Source organism: Sinocyclocheilus grahami, unplaced genomic scaffold (genome assembly GCF_001515645.1).
Source record: "Sinocyclocheilus grahami isolate Dianchi unplaced genomic scaffold, SAMN03320097.WGS_v1.1 scaffold16.1, whole genome shotgun sequence".
Taxonomy (NCBI): Eukaryota; Metazoa; Chordata; class Actinopteri; order Cypriniformes; family Cyprinidae; genus Sinocyclocheilus; species Sinocyclocheilus grahami.
This window is the reverse complement of record NW_015505195.1, coordinates 2553499-2573083: the sequence shown is the minus strand read 5'-3', so window position 1 is coordinate 2573083 and position 19585 is coordinate 2553499. Positions and strand designations below refer to the sequence as shown.

Genomic DNA, 19585 nt, shown 5'->3' with positions numbered 1-19585 from the left:
AAATGTGAACAAACATTTGAATCAGAAAAAGCAATTCATGGATTGTTTTTCCATGTCATTTTTTATGTTAGCACTAGTCTGGACAATCAGAATCACTCAAAAGTGTGGACCGTAGACAGACAGTCATTACAGGATGGTCCTCTGCAATCTATCTCCAAGCATCTGTGTAATGAGGCACTGGACGTACTGATAATACATGCTGTCTTGTAATTTAAGGGCCTCATACATCCTATACAATCTCTTAGCTCCACCCCCAAAATGTCAACAGCCCTCCAATCAGGAGCCACGGATGGTACAGGGTGGCAGCTTATGGAGGTGTCAGAGAGCGTGAAACCTGACATGGCAGCTTTGCTCTCTATTGTCCACTGACCTCTAACTGAGGCCCCCGCTTCTATCACAGCTCCAGTTTCACTGAAGGAAAGAGCCTTCCATTCTTCTAATGGGCCCTCAGAACAACATTCGGGCTCTGGCCTCCTTCAATCACTCGCAAAAGGCTTGCTATTGAGGACAGGCCATTTAATACGGGGCGAAACCTTAGACTGCCACGGTCGGGATATATTGAGTGACCTGGATTATACAGTGTGTGTGTTTGTGTGTGCAAAATTATTATATGGTACATTAAAAGAATGTGGAAACAAGAAAAAGCATCAGCCAGTTACAGTTTCACACACATTTACACACACAGACAGAACTGGATTTGCATTTTCGGTAGAAAAAAATACTAGTGCTTGTAAAGTAAACTTAGGTTCTGCACAAATGAAATGTTGCACCAGAGACACTTTGCCATGAGGCCTGGCTATTAAGGCTATTAACATAAAAAAAAGGAAAGAAAGAAAGAATAAAATAATTAAAATCCATAATTAAAAAATAATTATTGTGTAAAACTATGATAATATAAATAAAAAGTGAAAATCATAAACCATTAAAATATTTAGAGTGTGAAAGTTATTTCTCTCAATTTTTCAAGGATTACAAATTGTTTGCCTCAATGTTTTTTTTTCTTCAAAAGTTCATTTTCCCAAGGAGCTTTAATTTCGTCAAATTATGTGTTAAATTAAGTGTGGAAATTGTATTTAATTGTTTGTATTTAGGATAAACAAAATGCTAGCTGTGAAAAATACATTATTTTAAAATGAACTGAATTCTTATTATGGCAAAGCTGAATTTTCAGCATTTATTACTCCAGTATTTAGTGTCACATGATCCTTCAGAAATTATTCTAATATTTGGTGCTCAGGATATCTTATTATGCTAAAATGCTGCTTAATATTTTTGTGGAAACTGTGATAAATTTTTTCAGGAGTCTTTAATGAATAGAACGTTCAAAATAACCACATTTATTTTTAATATAAATAATATGAAAAGTAATTGCATCCGCTTTTGATTAATTTAATGTGTCCAAACTCAAAAGTTACAAAAGTTCTTTAGTACAAACATCCATAAATCAAACTTCCCTCTTATAAAAGTACATAAAAGTTTATATATTACATAAAATAGAATTTATCTACAAAACAACGTTTTATTGGAGTTCTTATGTCAAGTAGTTGAAGTTGAATTAATTGCAGAGATTTATTATTTAGGGTGTGGGGTTTTTCTGGGCAATATCAATCCAAACTGTAACTGGCCACGTACTTTTACACATTAATTTAATCAGCTCACACAATGGAGCGACACAGTTGTTGAGACACATTTGCTTGGGGCTTTTGGACGTTCAAACCTCATAATGTCAACGTGCGCCTGTATTATTTCACAGCATGAAAACAGTCTGAACATACCCACAACATAGAATTTACAGTAATAAAGTCTCTGAAATCCAGGCAAGCTTGAGATATATGCCCCGTACTGACTCCTAAAATACGTCTCGAAAACCTGAGTTTTAAAAAACAAACACTGCGATTATGTATGTCTTAAAATGTGTGTATTTATGTATAGGGGAAATAATCATTCTTTCACTGGTTTCTTTAATGTAATACAAATTTCAGGCTAAATTGAATTTATGGGTCCTCAGAGAGAATCCTGCTAATCATGTAAAGCCCACCATTAGCGCGAGGATCGGCTGCCAATGGAACGAAGTGCAAAGCATTCTGGGATACCTTACAAACACAGCTATGCATTCTGTGATCCCATGCAAACACAGCAATCTGCCAGAGTTTAATCCACATGAATGGGAGGAATTTCTTTCATTGTCTCTCTGCCTTTCCATATCTCTGGCATTTGTTTTCTACTTTTTTAGAACACAACATTCTCTTTTATATAATAACACAAAAAGGCATCTGTATTTGCCAAGCACAGAACATTATTTTCCAAATAATTCTAATGCAACCGGTTTTACAACTGATGTCAACATCTATCAAAACATCCCCAAATGTTAACCAAGGAATGTGAAGTTTCTGAGATACACACATACGTTTATCATAAAAATCTAAGAGAAGAGTGAGACTCCAAACACACTGAATATACGTTGCATTTTTAAACCAACTGCTATAAACCAACCATGACAGCTCCTAAGTCTCCACTACCCTTTGATTTTATTTGTAAAAACAGTTTAGCCCACTAATCACATTAATTGCCATAAATGTGTTTAGCGTTCCTCTCTGAAGGCCTGTGTGAGGGTAAACAGAGTGATAACCGTCGAAAGTGGAAGGTGGTAAGTCATTTGACGCCATCTTTCCGAAGTGGGCCTCTGGATCTGCTGTATACACACAGAGTGACAGTTCGGGCTGACATTTTTGTCAGGGGCGCACAGCCACAATCACGGATGATTGTGGACCACGCAGGCTGGTGGAGACCGCTCAACCCTAACCTGATGACTATATGGGAAATGAAGCATGATTGCGGCCGAAAATGTCGGCTAAAAGCCCTTAGTGTACACAAGCACTCGCAAGAAAAAACAGTTCATTAATACCCTTAAATGCATGTAGAACACAAGCCAGCCATTATGGCACATTTTCGAGTAAAAATAAGGCCACGTCTTGTCGCTTGATGACATCACACTGAGCTCTGATAGAGAAAAAAGGATTGAGAGGAAGAGAAAATGTGCTTATTATGGGAATTGCATTCAGGCCACATTCTTTCCCATGGAGTTAAAGGTCCACTGCTGTTCCCGTTAACATTCAGAGGTGCTCTGAAACATAAAACATACTTCCCCATTATACTGTAACTACCAATCTCACCTTCCCTCAGGCATGCATTTTTTCTGACATTAAAACCTTCAGCAACTAACAAGCATTAAATATATTATTACTCGTAATTAGTGGACTGAAAGGCACATTTTAATGAGCACCATGACTTTTCTTACACCCAGACACGTTTTCTGTAATTCGTTGTGACATTCAAATTGCCTCAGCGCTCTCAGATATGCAATACGGGGTCTGTCTCTGGGTTATGCCGATGTTCTGTGATCAGTACTTGTACGAAATCGATTCTGGTTCCTGTTGGAGAACGAGAGGTGTTACGAGGTTTACCGCTAAGCGCCTGGAGTAACTGTGACCTGTAAAAGAGAAACCACCGACACATCTTTCGGCACGGAGAACAGCGGAGCTCAGATGGAGTGGCTAAAAACTACAGGCGAAAGCGAACATGTGCCTTTAATCTGTCTGTTTCCAAATGCCCCCTGGCAACCACAGCAAAGAGCAGAAAAACGTAAATGGATGAAATTATATCCATACGATTCAATGAGACAGCTAAGGGGAGACAGGTTTCTCATGCACTTCATCAGGGTACAAAATTAAACACAGCTTAGCTAAAACATTCGCATTACATAGTTTACACATATCATTTCCACATCCAAATGCCACTCATTTTAGCAGCCAACTTCATCTGTTGCAAATAGGAGGCCTAATATGAATCAAAGATCTGGTTAATTTTTCTCTCGCTTTTTTTGTTTTTTGAAAAACATTTTTGGAATGAAGCTGATGTGAATTCACATTCAATTATTCTCACGGATCTTTCATTTTTCTTTGTTGCTCTTTCGTCCGTTACTTTCGAATTTCAACACATTTGATTTATACCTGATGTGATGTGTACACAAATCCTCAGCTGACAAATGTTGCCCAGATGGGATCGAAGGCTTGGCCGATAAACCAGTGGAGGAAGTAGTCATGTAAATGACTAGCAAAATTGCTCCGAACAGCCTTTTTTGTTCTCATGCAACACTGGTTAAACCAGATTGAAACCCATGTAGACTGTAGATGGGACCTTCACAGGAAGCAACCTATGATGACTAAATTGGGCCTCTCGCATGGTCATTACGCACCCCCCACCCCACTGTGAGCAACGTTTTTGATGGAAACTGAATTAAAGGTGTATTATGGATTCTGACCTCGTCGCTATGGAAGTCGGGCATTAGCAGCTTATGCTACATGTGGGAATCCTGAACGAGAACATGCAGGAAACATATGGGTCTTTATGGGAGCACTTAACCCAGTGTCGTTCTGGGGCGCACCATCAAAGTGTTGCCAGCCAGGAGACAGTGTCCACCAAAACTAGCTGTGATCTTCTTTTGACCTAGGAATAGATTCAGATTTAGTCAGTTGAAGGTCCTCTTCCAGGTCAACTGTTGCTTCTACATGTTCTCTTCCTTTCTGAAAGCCTTTAACCTGTAACTCCAGCATGAACTTTCTCTGGCGTCCCTCACCTGCTGCAGTAATCTGAATTTATGACTAGGTGGCGTGCTTATTTAAACATCCTGAAAACAGATTAGTGCGGTAAAAGTAATCTATATACCTCTAAGCACCCTTCTGAAATGCATGGCCATGTTTCAGGCTTCATGCAAGACAATCCATTCTGATTTTAAAATAGTGGTTGACGTTGAACGGAATGGATTTCTTCTCTTATGCCGGATTCTGTTGTCACCAGAGATGTCATTACATTTCATCTCAAATTAAGACCCTTTAAAAAATTTAGGTAAACCCCCCCCCTCAGAATTAAGGCAGAAGGTCACCTGTGTCATGTTGCTGGTGTATTTATTTATTTTTTAATAATCGCTATAATTCATGAAATTACTATTTAAAAATTCCATGAATCAGATACAGGCCAAATTGTGTGGAATAATTCAGTCTGAATTCATAGTCTGTTGCTATGACATCCTTTCAGTTAAGAATACAAGACTGTATATTACTCACAGAAATATAAAGTGTAATTCATATGTATAATACAATTCAAAAGTTTGGGATCACAATTGTTTTTTTCTTGAATGAAAGTGATACTTCAATTCAGCAGTGACACATTAAACTGATCAAAACACAAAGTTAAAGACTTGTATATTGTTTCTATATAAATGCTTATCAAAGAAATGTTTATATTAAATTAATTTGAGCTTTCTGTTCATCAAAGAATCAAGAAATAAAACTTTATTGTGGTTTCAACACTTCATTAAGCAGCACATGTGTGTTTCAAATGTGATCATAAGAAAGGTAAATCAATATATTAGAAACATTCTGAAAGATCATGTGACACTGAAAGCTGGAGTAATGGATGCGGATGCGGCAACTTTCTCATCATAAGAATTGAACTGAATTGAACTAAATAGTCATAAATGTACACAGGATATTTGCTTTATTCTTTTACATTAGTGAAAATTATCATTTACACACACAGACACACATTTATACGATACATATTCATCAAATTCTGGATAAGTTTATCCCATTATGGTTGCAAGATGGGCCCTTTTCAATTTTGTGCTATAAAAACTAAATTAACAAAGGTTTCCATCTGTTTCTCTTAATAATATATGCACATACTATAGTCATTACTAGTAAATACACACTGTTGTTAAGTAGGGCATCTTCCCTCATCCTACCTTACATATTACAGGCCTAAAGACCTGGCACCATTAACTTAGTGTCAAATTTATTTAATCCGTGTTTTCTTTGATAAACCGAACACCAAAGAAGCCAAACAGTGTTCTCGTTTTCTCTGTCCATACTGTGGAAGCTCTCAAAGCACTGATGGACACCAAGCACAATCTATCACTCCAGTAACCGGCCTCTCACTCTCTCTGTTCTAAGTATCTCTAATGGCTAATTAGAGAGTATTAGACTCACCCCGATGCATTTACAATACCACCGAGCCATCAATTATCTCCCCGTTTCGTGCAACATGAACCAGGACACCGTGAGATGCAATGAAACTCCTCAACATGATATACGCAGTGTGTTCATGCCTGGAGAGGGGCAAATCCAGCGTTTGATGCATGGCGAACTCAGCATCCATTAACGGCCGTCAGTCCCCATCTACTCACTGACACCTGCTAGCGTTCAGTTCCCAGCAGCGGTGGCACAACAACGGGGTAACGTGACAGATACTTTGACTTTAATTGCTCAGAAACTTCCTCCTTAACTGGTCAGCGCAAGAAACACGTCGCTTTTAATATAATGGAGTGTGAGTTTTCCTTTTATATTCGATTTATGGATAGGAATTATGCTTGCTGAACTTTCTAAGTGACACCACACAAACTCACATGTGAGCTCAAATGATTGGCTGTCAGGGTCATGCCATACTTCATCAGATTCTAACATAGTCTGAACAGGCTAAAGACCAAAAAAGGCCACATTTCACAATATCTCTCATTATCTGACACAAATATGTGGACTATAAACTCTCCTGACCAACTGTCTTTCTCTTGCCTTTTCTTTCCACCCTCCACCCTGTTGGCATAACGTCTAGAGTTGACACAGCTGGCTCTGTCTCATGCCCTCTCTCTAAGCTACTCTATATCTCCGACCTGACAACAAATAAACATCCCAGAGTGCCTTGCGCCTGCCAAGTCAAACGCCTCGGCGTCAAAGGCTTCGTCAGATTCATGAACAAAACAAAACTATTCAACTGGACAGTAGGTCAACACGGCATGTTAAATATTAAAAGTGTTTGGTTGATGCTGTAGAAGAGTCGAGTGACATCTAGCACAGTTGGATTGAGAAGCAGAACATTTACACTATCCAGAAATGTGATGAAATTCAACTACAATAGAGAGAGCTTGCATTGTTGTCTTTTGGGAGACTGACTGTTGCTTTTCCCCTTCAAGGACTCTCTTGTTTTGATATTTTCTGCTCAAAAGTGCAGTGAAAGGGCAATTTATCAGGTCTTATTTCAGCACAGAACACATTATTAATACAGATACGTCATACAGTATGACTCCACATTAAATCATGTTGAATCACAGTGGAATATGAGGCATAGTGTTTTGCACTGAAAATAAATAAGAAGTAATACGTACAATGACCAAGTCATTATGAAATTAAAATTTAACAGTGCAACACAAGGGAAAAAGGGTTAACAAGATAAACTATTCTGAAAAAAATTTAATTTATATCCAATTGTCATTCGAATACCTCACACAAAATCAATCATTTAAATCGGGTGCAGTAATACATGAAGATATAATAATCATACAGACCAAGTCATTATTAAAGGAAAATTCAAAGAAAAAAAAAACTAAGATTCATTATTCTGAACTTGTGAAAATAAAATAAAAATCATATCTAAAATTAAATTTTACTTAAAATACCTCACAAATCAATAACTCAACTGAGAGAGAAAAATAGAAATAGACCCAAATAACAAGGCCTCACTGTTCTGTGATATTCCACAGTAAACGTTTTCATATTTATGGAGTATTTAACTTGAAATTTCTCATCACACACTTATTTACCTTAGCAGTAATATGAGTCTGGGGCTGGCACTCAATCCCTTCTTGGTATTTCCAAGCGAGATGCTCACGGTATTACAAAGCAGTGTTTTTTCAATGTTAATAACCATTTTCCATCTTTGCATTAAATTGCGCATGACCTAATCTAAGTCTTGGTTTTTCTATGCTGAAATATGAATTTAGCTCATCCGTGTCATTTGTTCTGGTTGTATTTAAATTTTGAAGAGGATAATATCCAGTCTTCAAGGAGCCATAGAACGTGATATTTTCTTAATTTTTCACTACTGTGGAAACAATGGCTGGATATTATACAGAGATTTGGAGCATTTCTTTATGGTCACATTCAAGTCCATTAAGAAGCTGAATCCTTTATAGCTTCACAAACCTGTCATTTTAAATCAAATTTAAGGGGTGAACAGATGAGACATGAGCATTGAGGTCACATAGAATTTATCAGAAGGTATCATGATACCTTTAGTGAAGGAATTAAATCATTGTTTTGGGAAAGTTTTTTCAAAAGTCTTTGGCAGTTTGTCACCAAAATGAACAAAACATGAGTTGTATGTCTGTGCTACTGATCTTTGGGAATCCACATCAATGAGCTGCACACAATAACAAGCCACATGTTATCTCAATGAAAACTCACAAGCACAAAGAAAGCAGGCACTTTCATATGGAAACATTTCTGTTGGGGCAACGACACCAAGGTGGGTGATAAAAGAATGGTTATTGTCATGGTGTAAAGAACAGAAACTGCTCTTTGTTAATAACTGGAATCTTTTCTGGGAGCGTCCTAGGCTGGTCATGGGTTTGATTCCCAGAGAGTGCATGAACTGATTTTTTAAAAATGCTATATAAATTGCTTTGGATAATACTGTCTGCCAAAGTTTGTGGTCTGTAAGATTTTTTTCATGTTTTTAAAAGTCTCTTAAGCTCATCAATTGTATTTATTTGATCAAAAACACAGTAAAAACAGCAATATTGTGAAATATTATTACAATTTAAAATAACTGTTTTCAAGTTTAACATATTTTATAATGTAATTTATTCCTGTGATATTAAAGCTGAATTTTCAGCAGTCATTACTCCAGTCTTCAGTGTCACATGATCCTTCAGAAATCATTCTAATATGCTGATTTGATGCTCAAGAAACATTTATTAACTTATTTTCAATGCTGAAAGCAGTTGTAGTGCTTACTTTTTTGTGGAAACTGTGATACATTATAAATATCTTTACTTTCATTTTTGATCAATTTAATGCATCCTTACTGACAAAGTATTTAATTGACCCCAATTTTTTAAAAAGTAGTGTAGATGTGAAATGTAAAGCCTGTTTCCATCTCAGAGTAAATTAAATAAAACTAACTTCACAACTGTAAATTCACAATTTCAAATTTGTTTCTCTCAACTGCGTATTTCTAAATGTCACTTTACGTCACACAATTTACATCACACAAAGACTTTATCTCAATTTTTGATCTTGCAGTTCCAACTTATATCTCACAACCTGACTTTGTTTCTTATTTAAAACTTTATATGACAATTACCATTTTTTACTCTGAGGTGGAAACAGGCTGGGCACATACAGAAATAAAAATTTACTTTATTCCTTAAAAATATTAATGAATGCTCTTGGGGAAATGTGACAAAAAATATACATTAGTCAAAACATTTTGAGAATGCAATTTGTAATAATAAAGTGTTAAACAAGTTAAAGTGTAATGCAAGTATTGTCGGTTGAAAGAACAGCGTAGAAGTTCACGTTGGTAGGAAGTAAAAAAATAATAGTTATTATTATTGGTAGAAATTGTCACTCAAAGTGTAGCGTGGACAGCTCTTCTGGCGAGGAATAAATAGTTTCATGGGGAGAGCTATAATTGGCCTGTTGAATCCAGCTGTGAGTCAGCAGTAAACGTCCTGCCTGATCTCTATACAACACCCCGCTTGAGATGTGGAACCGAAACAGTGTCTTCCCAGCACACCACATTCTTACTGCACCCCCAAATCTACACCCATAACCGTCGCTGTGGTGAAAGGTTTATGGGAACGGGCTTTTGGTGAAGATGTTGCTCTGGTTACATCCATCTGTGACAGCAGATGACAAATGAGACAGAATGCTGTCACAGCCCATAAGTTTGTAAGAGAGAAGCTGTCACAAGCCTCCCACACTTAGTTTTGGGCTCTGTACAGATCACAGATGGGATGTGGTTTCGGGCTAGAGGGGCACCATGAAGTCTCCCGTTATGTGGCTGTTTATTAACTGGGTTGGTTTGGTTTTAAGAGATACTTGGGAACCTAACCTGGCTCTCTGTGCTGCTAAGTCCCATGGCTCATCTGTACCTCAACAAACCCATTCTGCGAACACTAGGATATTCAGTCTTAACTCAAAACTGTCCATGCTCTGTTTAGATGCTGAGGTTTATGGTGAATGTTTGCGGAAAGGCTGGGTGCGATGTAAATAGCGCCTTGAATACAGTTATTTATTCTAAGGAGTGTTTGGCAGATGGCACTTGGCATCAGCTCCGTGTCAACATGCTCTCTGTAGTGACAATGAGGAAGATACTCTAAATTAAACACATTTATGACTGGCTCTATGTTCATTTAGGCCATAACTGAGACCCACACTGAGACTTTAAATCACCGCAATACAAATTAAACCAAATTTCTAATGTGTAAATAGTGAACTCAAAGCACTATAAAAACACTTTTAGCACTTAAAATTCATAATAAATTAATAAAACACATTTATTACCATAGCTGTGACCAAAATGTTAGAGACAAATTTTTTTTTTTATTAAAGGGATTTTCTGGATTCTATATAAGTTGGCAGCACTTGGGACTTAGTGTTGATTAACACAAAAATTAGTTTGGATTAGTTTCTTCTCAATATATACAATAATTATATATACTATATATATATACAGTGGGTACGGAAAGTATTCAGACCCCCTTAAATTTTTCACTCTTTGTTATATTGCAGCCATTTGCTAAAATCATTTAAGTTAATTTTTTTTCCTCATTAATGTACACACAGCACCCCATATTGACAGAAAAACACAAAAATACAAAAATAACAAGCTTAACATTTGTGCTTTTAAATTTGGGCCTCGATTTTAAAACTAGGCCCATTTACTTACATTGTAAGTGCCTCACTGTAACTTTTCTTTTTTTGTAAATTTCTTCTTCTTTTTTTAAGAAAACAAGAAATGATACATTGAAATTATTTCAATTTTAAAGAAAAATGTATGACAAATGTATCAAATTTGGCTAGCAGTTCATTAAAAGATAAAATAAGCTATAACAATACTACTGAATACCAAAGCAACACTTCACTTTACAACAGCTTAACATTTTCTTGGCCACCAGATTTTTTTTTAACGTCATCTGGCTGGATCAACTGATTTTCCACACGTTTGTGCTGCAATGCTAATAAACAATTACAGAAAATACAGACAGAGGTTATAAGGGAATAATAAAAAATAGTGAAATCGAATAATAAAAACAATATGGCACTAATATAAATTTATAGTACTATACTGGAAAAAAGGACAATAGTAATAAATAACTTGAGTGTTTCCACAACTTTGTGCAGTAAATAAAACCAAAAAAGTGCATTACATTTTCTTATACCTTACAAGTAATTCTGACAAGGACTCTCTCACTCATTATTTGCGCAAATATTATGTTAATGGAGAGTTAATGGAGATTGTTTCAAGTTACCTTTCACAAATCTGCTGGAAAGTCCATTATAAGATGACCAAGAAAGACAAGCCTCTTTCTTCATAGTTAGGATGATGGGACTAAATTAAGCCCATTCACCCATGTAGAAAGCCATACATGTATGTAGAATAAGTACTGCGTCTAGCAGGGTCTATTGCTCAAAAAGCCTGAGGAAGTTTTGACCATTAGCTGTATTTAGTCCCCTCAGTGTATTAGCAGACGATACGCCCCACTTGCAGGGTTAAACTGATAAAGCACTTGGATTCGGGACAGATATGACACAGTGCTAAAATAATTTGGCCATCAGCCTCTGTCTCACATTTCAGGTATATAATTAAATGTCAGGAAATTACTTGCTCAAAATATAGCATTCCAGACAAATGTAATTAGCACAAAACATGTATGGATATATCATCCTGGTAATGCGCATTTAAAGCCATACTACAGCCATCAGGTGAATTGGCTGAGGTGAATGCATCCCATAAAAATAGCAGGAAAAAAGAGCTACCAGATATTTGACAATGATTATGGGTTAAGTAGCTATTAAGAATGCGTAAGTGGCAGAACGTCAGACAGGAAGAGAGAAGGGAGGAGTGACTGGATTGCATTATTATACAGAATGACTGGAGACCTTTTACGGCTTGACAAGAACTTGGCCTGGCGTATTTGACAAAGAAAACAAGCACGATCCATCAATTCCCAGGCCTTTCATTCCTTTGCCAAAACATCAGTCTCCTGACAAATCTTAGACATTTTAAGCCAGCAGTTTCATCATGCTAATATGTATCACATATGGTCTCCGTTGCTTAGCTATTAGCATGACGGAAAGACAACCGAGTCACAGATTGGATCTGACAGGAAGCAAAAAAAATTTGTTGATCTTAAAATTAAAGATATAATTCAACCGTAACTTTGATTCGATGAAACATTAGAGAGTTAAAGGTTGCAAATTATGAGCCGTAATTGTAAAAACAATTCTGAACGTGTGCATTCATCTGCAGTACCATCTGGAAACTTGGATTCAAGTGAGATTTATGACTTTTCTGAAAACTCATATGAACAATGATCATGCTGGAATCATTCACTCCACCTTCCCATTAAATATCCCAAACAGAAGAATCTCCCCAATCCACTGTTTAAAACCAATTCACCCAGAAGGCAAAGTTTTGGCAAATGGAGTGGAAACAGACAGTAAACAGTCCATGAGTCCTGCTGCTTCAGTGCAGGTAACTGTTGCTACCTGCTAGCATAACGGGGCTTAGAGAGCTGCCAGTTACTAAATTAAGTAGACAGGGCAGTAATGTCAGCAGCTCATTCTAGTACATCCACATTAGTATCAATGCCACTTTCTGCCTTTGCTGGGGCAGAACTCAGACAGCTCGGGTTTCGGCGGTGCATTCAGAGGAAAAAGTCAGCTCATGCACAGGCCAGGCGTTTTAATTAGTTAATGGCGCTAGCCGTTTCATCTCCAGCATCTGTGTTGATTGCTCACAAAAGCCTCCATTTACTCCAAAACACGCCATTTTGGCAAAGGTCTGGGCAGGCTGCTGCTGGAGAATTCTGAATGCCTGTCCAAAAATCAGTCTAATAAATCTTTATATATACGTTTGCCGGTTTCACACTAGCAAAAAGGAAAAAAGGAAATTCCCTGATCTATGTTTTTTCCAGCAGGTTGTTTAAGCCAATTGTTCTTCAAGTAACGGTCTGTATGCTCAAACTTTGAAACGAATGTGTCGTAAGGGTGGCTCCGCATGGTGTGGTTTAGGAAGTAAATCCTAATATCCTTTAACATTACAACATGTCATTTAAAAATTAAAACATTTTTTGCGCACCAAATGTTCAATGACCAGCTGTCTGGTGATGGTGACGACGACAAAGATGAGAAATGCAAGCAAATGGGTGTGTATTGCTCAGAAACATTTACTGCTCCATTAAAATTAAAGTCACACATTCAAACTGCACACCCTACAAATGCGATCTTGTAAACTGAATATTTCACAAATGAGAAACATAAAAAAAGGGGCACTTTAGAAGTGTTATTTTTTGCAAACGAGTGATATGAGTAAAGTATAAATTCAGTAATATTGTTATAATTAATCATTTAATATTACTATTAATAATAATAATAATAAATAGTTTTTTATAAATAAATGTGTTATTTATATTTTATTATAAATACTTTTATAAATGTATTAATAATAATATTAATAATAAATTAAAATACTAAAAATATGGCATGACATGTTGAAAAGGCTTCCAACCCCTGATTAAATAAAACCATATGTGAGGAAAATAGTTTATTAAATCATTTTAAAGTTGAAACTTTTTGAAAATACATGAAATTCTTCTTAAAAAAACAAACAAACAAACAAAACTAGATGACAAAAAATGCAAGAAAGAAGTCACTAAACAATCCGGTTCCAATATACACAGACATTTTTGCATCAGACATATGTCTAAATGAATGTCAGCACAGATGACGCAGGAAAAGCCAAAGTAGTAAAATCTAAAAGGTCAGAGGAATTAATAGTGTTATTATGACTATGAGAACTCAGTGACCGTTTAGTACAGTAGTAAAGACACACTAACTACATAAAATACAGAATAGCACAGCCCATATTCTTAATCTGTCACAGCAGGCACAAACTGCAGAAAATGGCAAGAAAACCTCAAGTCGACTGCAAGCACGTTAAACCAAAGCCAAGATATTAATGACATAAGATTAAACCAATACATTCCAGAATTCATTAAAGAAACAATAAGTAATGTTCAACACTCTAGCATGGATCTGCTCATCAAACATGATCAACTGGATAAGTAACCGGAGTATTATCAACAGATACGCTTTGATGAATATTTACATGAATTTCATGAGTCTTGGGATAGGTGATCTGAAATACAAATCCAGGGTTGAAACCAGTACAGCATTGACGTATAAGAGCCCTGGGACAGTGACGGGGTAGCAGTCGCTGGATACATTTTTAATATTAATGCAGACAAGAAGGGCAAAAAAAGCAATAAACTAAAACAACACTTGAATTAGGTATGAAACACAACAGGATATTGCAGTGAGATTATGTTGTTTGCTTTTAGATGCTTTCTCCCTCTGCTCTCCAACTACCACAAAACAGCCTGCGGCACTTTTTAATTGGAAAGGGTGAACCGAAAAGAGGCTCTCAAACTCTGCAAAGCAGTTTTAAGAGGTCTGCCCAGCTCAGTGATTGCAGATGTAGCTGTGTTTTTACGTGCCGGGGCATAAAACCACGTCCAGGTATGGACGGTGACAAAGCAGAGAGTCAGAACCCTGTCCTATGTTTGTGATAATGACTTTTTCCTGCCAAGGTGCTGCATGATACAAATGAAATGGGAGAGAACACAAAGCAAGGGAGAGAAAGAAAGAGAGAGAGAGAGAGAGAGAGAGACAGAGAGAGAGAGAGAGAGAGAGAGAGAGAGAGAGAGAGAGAGAGTGTTATGTTTGGATGCAGGGGAATTGTGCCTCGTGCACTCTTTGAGGAATCTGCAGTTGGAAAGATAATAAAGAGATTAGCTGGGTTTTCTGAAGCATTTGCTTCTAAATCAAAACGTCTCATCGGTTTCCTCTGCACAAATAGCTAGAATACCAAAATGTCTTCGTATATTGTGCAAAGGCCACAAATGCAACATGTTTCAGACAAAAGTTGCTTCTTGCGGAGGTCACAGGAAGGCTTTGATTCGGAGGAAAAAACGAAAACACATCAAAACCTGAGCAGGGTCAACTAGTCAAGTATGTGCACTCATCCATTTTGTGAAATAAATAATAAATACTATTTTTCATAAAATATCAAAAAAATTAAATTAATAAAAAATTTAAAAATTATTTAAATAAATAAATAAATAATCTAAATATCATATTTATTTTTTCTCCAATGATTACAAAGTACTTAATGAATCATGATTTTTTTCATTCTGAATCACGCAGTTTGTTTGGTTGAGTCTGTACATTAAAAGCTTCCCATAAAAACTGCAATGAAACTGCAAACCTGCATTATATCATTTAGCATTAGTAATATCATCATTAAAGTCACTTTTAAATAAAAAAACATCAATACTGTGAAAAATTGACTCACCCAGTAACACAATAATGCTGCTACAAGTCAATTACATTCCACTCAAACTTAAGCACATTACATACTGTACATTATTTTTATTTCCTTAAAAATGAATTTAAATGTCAGTAATTAATATTTGAAAGCACTAAGTTGCAATTTCTGAAACACAAAACAAAAATAAAATCTAAATCTTTCCAAGTACCTCCTGAAATCTACCAAGGGAACACGTACTGCCAGTTGAGAATCATTTAATGAACCACTAAATTTGAAAATGCTTTGACGTTTGACTTAAATTGACCTTTTCTGAAAAAAAGAGACTGAACTTGAACAGAGTTGACTCAGTGAGAGGCCCTCACTACATCCAGAGACAATGTCCAGCCATTTTACAACAATACATGGGTTTGTTCCTATCTTAGCATCTGCTTGGCATCGCCGTGAATAAAAATGAGTGTTTGTTTGTTCTGACAGGTTGTGACACCAGGGCTCTTGCCACATACTCTGGGCAGAGTTTTGAAAGTAAGAATAGAACTCTTATAGCACTGTTGTACAAGTACGAGCAAGTGAGAAAAAGAGAGAGATTATGCTATTTAAAAAACAATAATACTCAAATACATATATACAACAACAAAAGCCATGAGTTACGAAAATGATTTCCAGAACCACCAAGTTTATGCTGCAGACTGCGTAGCAATGCCGAAAATGTAGTTGCATGGATTTGAAGGAATTTGCATGATCTAATTACATCTGTCAGTCCAGCTGCTGTCAGCTCAGAGTAAACCAACATCTTCTTGAGAATAAACAAAACTTGTCATTAATAACCTCAACAGAATTACTCAATGCTACCCTTGTAACATACTCCGCATATTAGAGTACAGCTGTCTCCTATTGACACGGTTAAACAGATAATTTGGATACAAAAAGGTATCCCGGGATTTAGAGGAATAGGCCGACTTCAAAACAAGCTGTTATAGTATCTATAAAATAAAAGTATTTTTGGACAGAATCTTGTATATAAAATTGAATGTATCTGACAAGAAATCCAACATTCTCCGATTGAGCAATAGAGGGGAATTTTGCTGTCATCTCCTCTGCGGCTCCGCTCTTACAGACTACTACATTTTTCCAAGTGTTTAGTTTGGATAAAAGAGACAATTCTCTTAATACTTGTGGGACGGCTAAACGTTTAAACCTCCTATTTAAAGGGATCAAGTGCATGCATTGTTTGGTTATGTTATACAGATGTGTAGAGTTTTTTTTTTTTTTTAGATCTCAATCATTTCACTTTTTTAAAAAGGAAAAGACAGAAAGACAGACAGAGAGAAAGAGATCTTAAGAAAATAAACAGAGTTTCACCCTACACAAATTGTGGACTAATTGTGTATTTGGACTTACGCATTGGTGGGGCTGGAGCCATTTTTCCACTTGAGCTGAGAATGTTAGAAAAGGCACTTTGACATTGATTAGTGTATTGACTTGTGGAATCAGAGAGTTTTACCTGGATTTCTTGGGTTTCACCACAACACTATTTATACAGCTAGACTACAGGTCCAATTAAATACCCAAACCCGTCAGTGGAAATGTTAGCTGTACTTTCAGTTGAAATCATAATTTCTCATGCCATGCGATATGGTTGTGAAAGAAAAATAAACGCTGAGGAAAATAGGCATAGGTGGTCCCTTGAAAGCTGTTACAAAAAATGAAGCTTGGAGAGAACTTCCAAATATATTCCTTAAATAAAACAGACACAAAATTAAAAAATAATAGATTTGTAAAAAAAAAACTTTAATGGGGCCTTTAGAAAGAAATTTGGTTTAATAAAGCCTAATGAAAGAGTTATTTGTCCTCTGTTGATAATACATACTTAAAAATTTATTTTAAAACTGACCTGCTTAATTAAAAATAATTATACCGGTGTTTGGTTTCCCCAACTTTCCACTCAAATTAAAGTCAACGAGGATTCCAACAAAAACAATTCACTCCGAAATACTGCTTATGCATTTTCAAGGCCATTTCAGCTGCCAGCTATAATCAACTCTATGAATTTCATTATGGGGAACCACTGGAAATTGTACACTTTTGACAGACAGCTAAAAATGGTAGATACTCACCATGCATTTGTTGGGTTTCTCTCCAGAGTGAACCCTCATGTGGATGAGCAATTTGTAGCGGGCGTTGAAGGGTTTGTAGCGCCGGACACATCCGGCCCAAAAGCAGGTGAAGTCCTCGCCCTTGCGCTGGTCGATGTGGACCTTCTCAATATGCCTAACCAGCTCCTCCTGCTGCTCATACGCCACGCTACAGTCAATCCATCGGCATACCTGCTTATCGCTAAATACATCCTCCCTGTCGCACACCTGCTGTTCGACCAGGCCTGTGGGCTTGGGTGGTGCCAGCAGGCCTGAGGGTGGAGACTGTTGCTGGCTCTGAAGATTCAGTAGAGCTCCTGGGCCGGAGCCCATGTACTGGTGCAGGTGGTAGGGAGGGGGCATGGGTGGCCGTGGGGGGCCTGTTTGGTGATGATGGTGGTGGTGCTGGTGGGAATGCCCACCGCAGTGGCTTCCGTGGCTCGTCAGATGGTGATAGTGATGCTGAAAGAGCTCCTCCTCACTTGGAGAGAACTCATCCACCGGTTCCTGTTTCAGTGTCGGCATACAGCTGTCCAGCACAACGCCGGGCTGTATGAGAAGTCCAAGCCCATCGCAGCTACCCACGCCGGGCCCCGGCTGCATGGAGCCTACGTCCTCACAATGCTCCACCGGCGACACCGTGGAGGACGAGGACGAAGAGGAGAGGGGAAGGAGGCAGGACGAGCTGGAAGGTGAAGGCAGCTGAGGGCTGGGTGTGGGGAGAGGCTTGTGGGAGAACGTGGCGGCGTTAGGCGACGATGAATTGGTGCGCAGGCCGTTAACGCAGGACATCTGGGAGGAGCAGATGTTTCTGGCAATATCGATTCCCTGTGTGGATGACTGGGAGTCCACTGAGAGGCAGCGTTTCTTCAGTCCGCTCGCATTCGGCCTTGCTGAGTGACGCGAGCTCAGGGACAAAGCAAGCGGGGAGGAGCCATCTTCATTATTAAATGGATACACAGTCACTGCCATTGCCGACAACGACAGAACTGTTGCTAAGTTACCTTCACCACCACCACCACCACTGCTCGGACGGTCCAGTTCCCTGCGACCTGCTCCCATCCCTCCTGAAAAGTCGCCCAGGGCCGATCCCAGCTTGTAGCCCTCCTGTTTGATGGGGTACGACAGCAACGCATGACACCTATTGATGCCGCCGGACAGAGATGACGAGCTGAGATCCGTCTGAAAGCCAGCAGACCTGCGGGAGAATGAAACACACCCAGAGGAATATGAGGAGCATTTAGGCAGAACGGAGCAGAAAGAATATGCACGCTATTAGCGGCCCGGCCTGTTGAAAGATAAAGGCCAGGGCTTCTCAAAGTGCTGCCAACTCTGCACTGTCAGATACCGCAGGAACAAACAAGCTCTGTGCTCTGGTCCTGGCAAACCTGCACTCTCAAACATCTCTGTTAACACTGACAATGTTAGACCAAAAGCAGCACGATTGGAGAATCATTTTGCAAACCCTTACAGAATCTTATTAGGTTATAATGTTTGGTTTGAGTAAATCAGAAGCTACTTTTTATGTTCCTCTCTCTCTCAGGAAACATCCATTGGATGGGTTTCCACTGTGGTGTATTTTAAACACTGGTTATATCCACCACAAACGCTCCCGAGCAATTCCATGAATAAATGATGCAGGAAATTTGGCCTGAACTATAGTTATGAATGGGTATTTAAAAATAAGTAAAGAGAGAGATGAATACAGGCAGGCTGTCATACTCAACGTATGACAGGCTTTGATGACACAATAGGAGTTAACCGAAGGCTACATGTTAGCTAAATAGAAGTCACCTGGTTTTGGTGGTATAATGGTGGGCCTCTAAACGCTCTGTGTTTACAATACTCCCCATTATAGTGGGAATCTTTGCCCCCCTTGAATGGGGGTCATATTTCCCAGTGCGTCGCTGTGATCTTCCACATAATAATTCCTGTCAGTTTGCTCATTATGGATTTGTGCGCAAAGCTCTGGAATGATGTGAGAAGGGCCCTCTGTCCCA

The 19585-nt window shown here is 38.0% G+C and overlaps 1 protein-coding gene across 1 annotated transcript in view; it reads right to left on the bottom strand.

Annotated features, from left to right (window-relative positions):
* LOC107549835 (zinc finger protein GLIS1-like) overlaps positions 1-19585 on the bottom strand; it is a 53956-nt gene that overhangs the window by 32223 nt on the left and 2148 nt on the right. Inside the window, exon 3 of the mRNA XM_016231010.1 lies at positions 17568-18783. Coding sequence (XP_016086496.1) covers positions 17568-18783 — 1216 coding nt within the window. The remainder of the gene's footprint in view (positions 1-17567; positions 18784-19585) is intronic.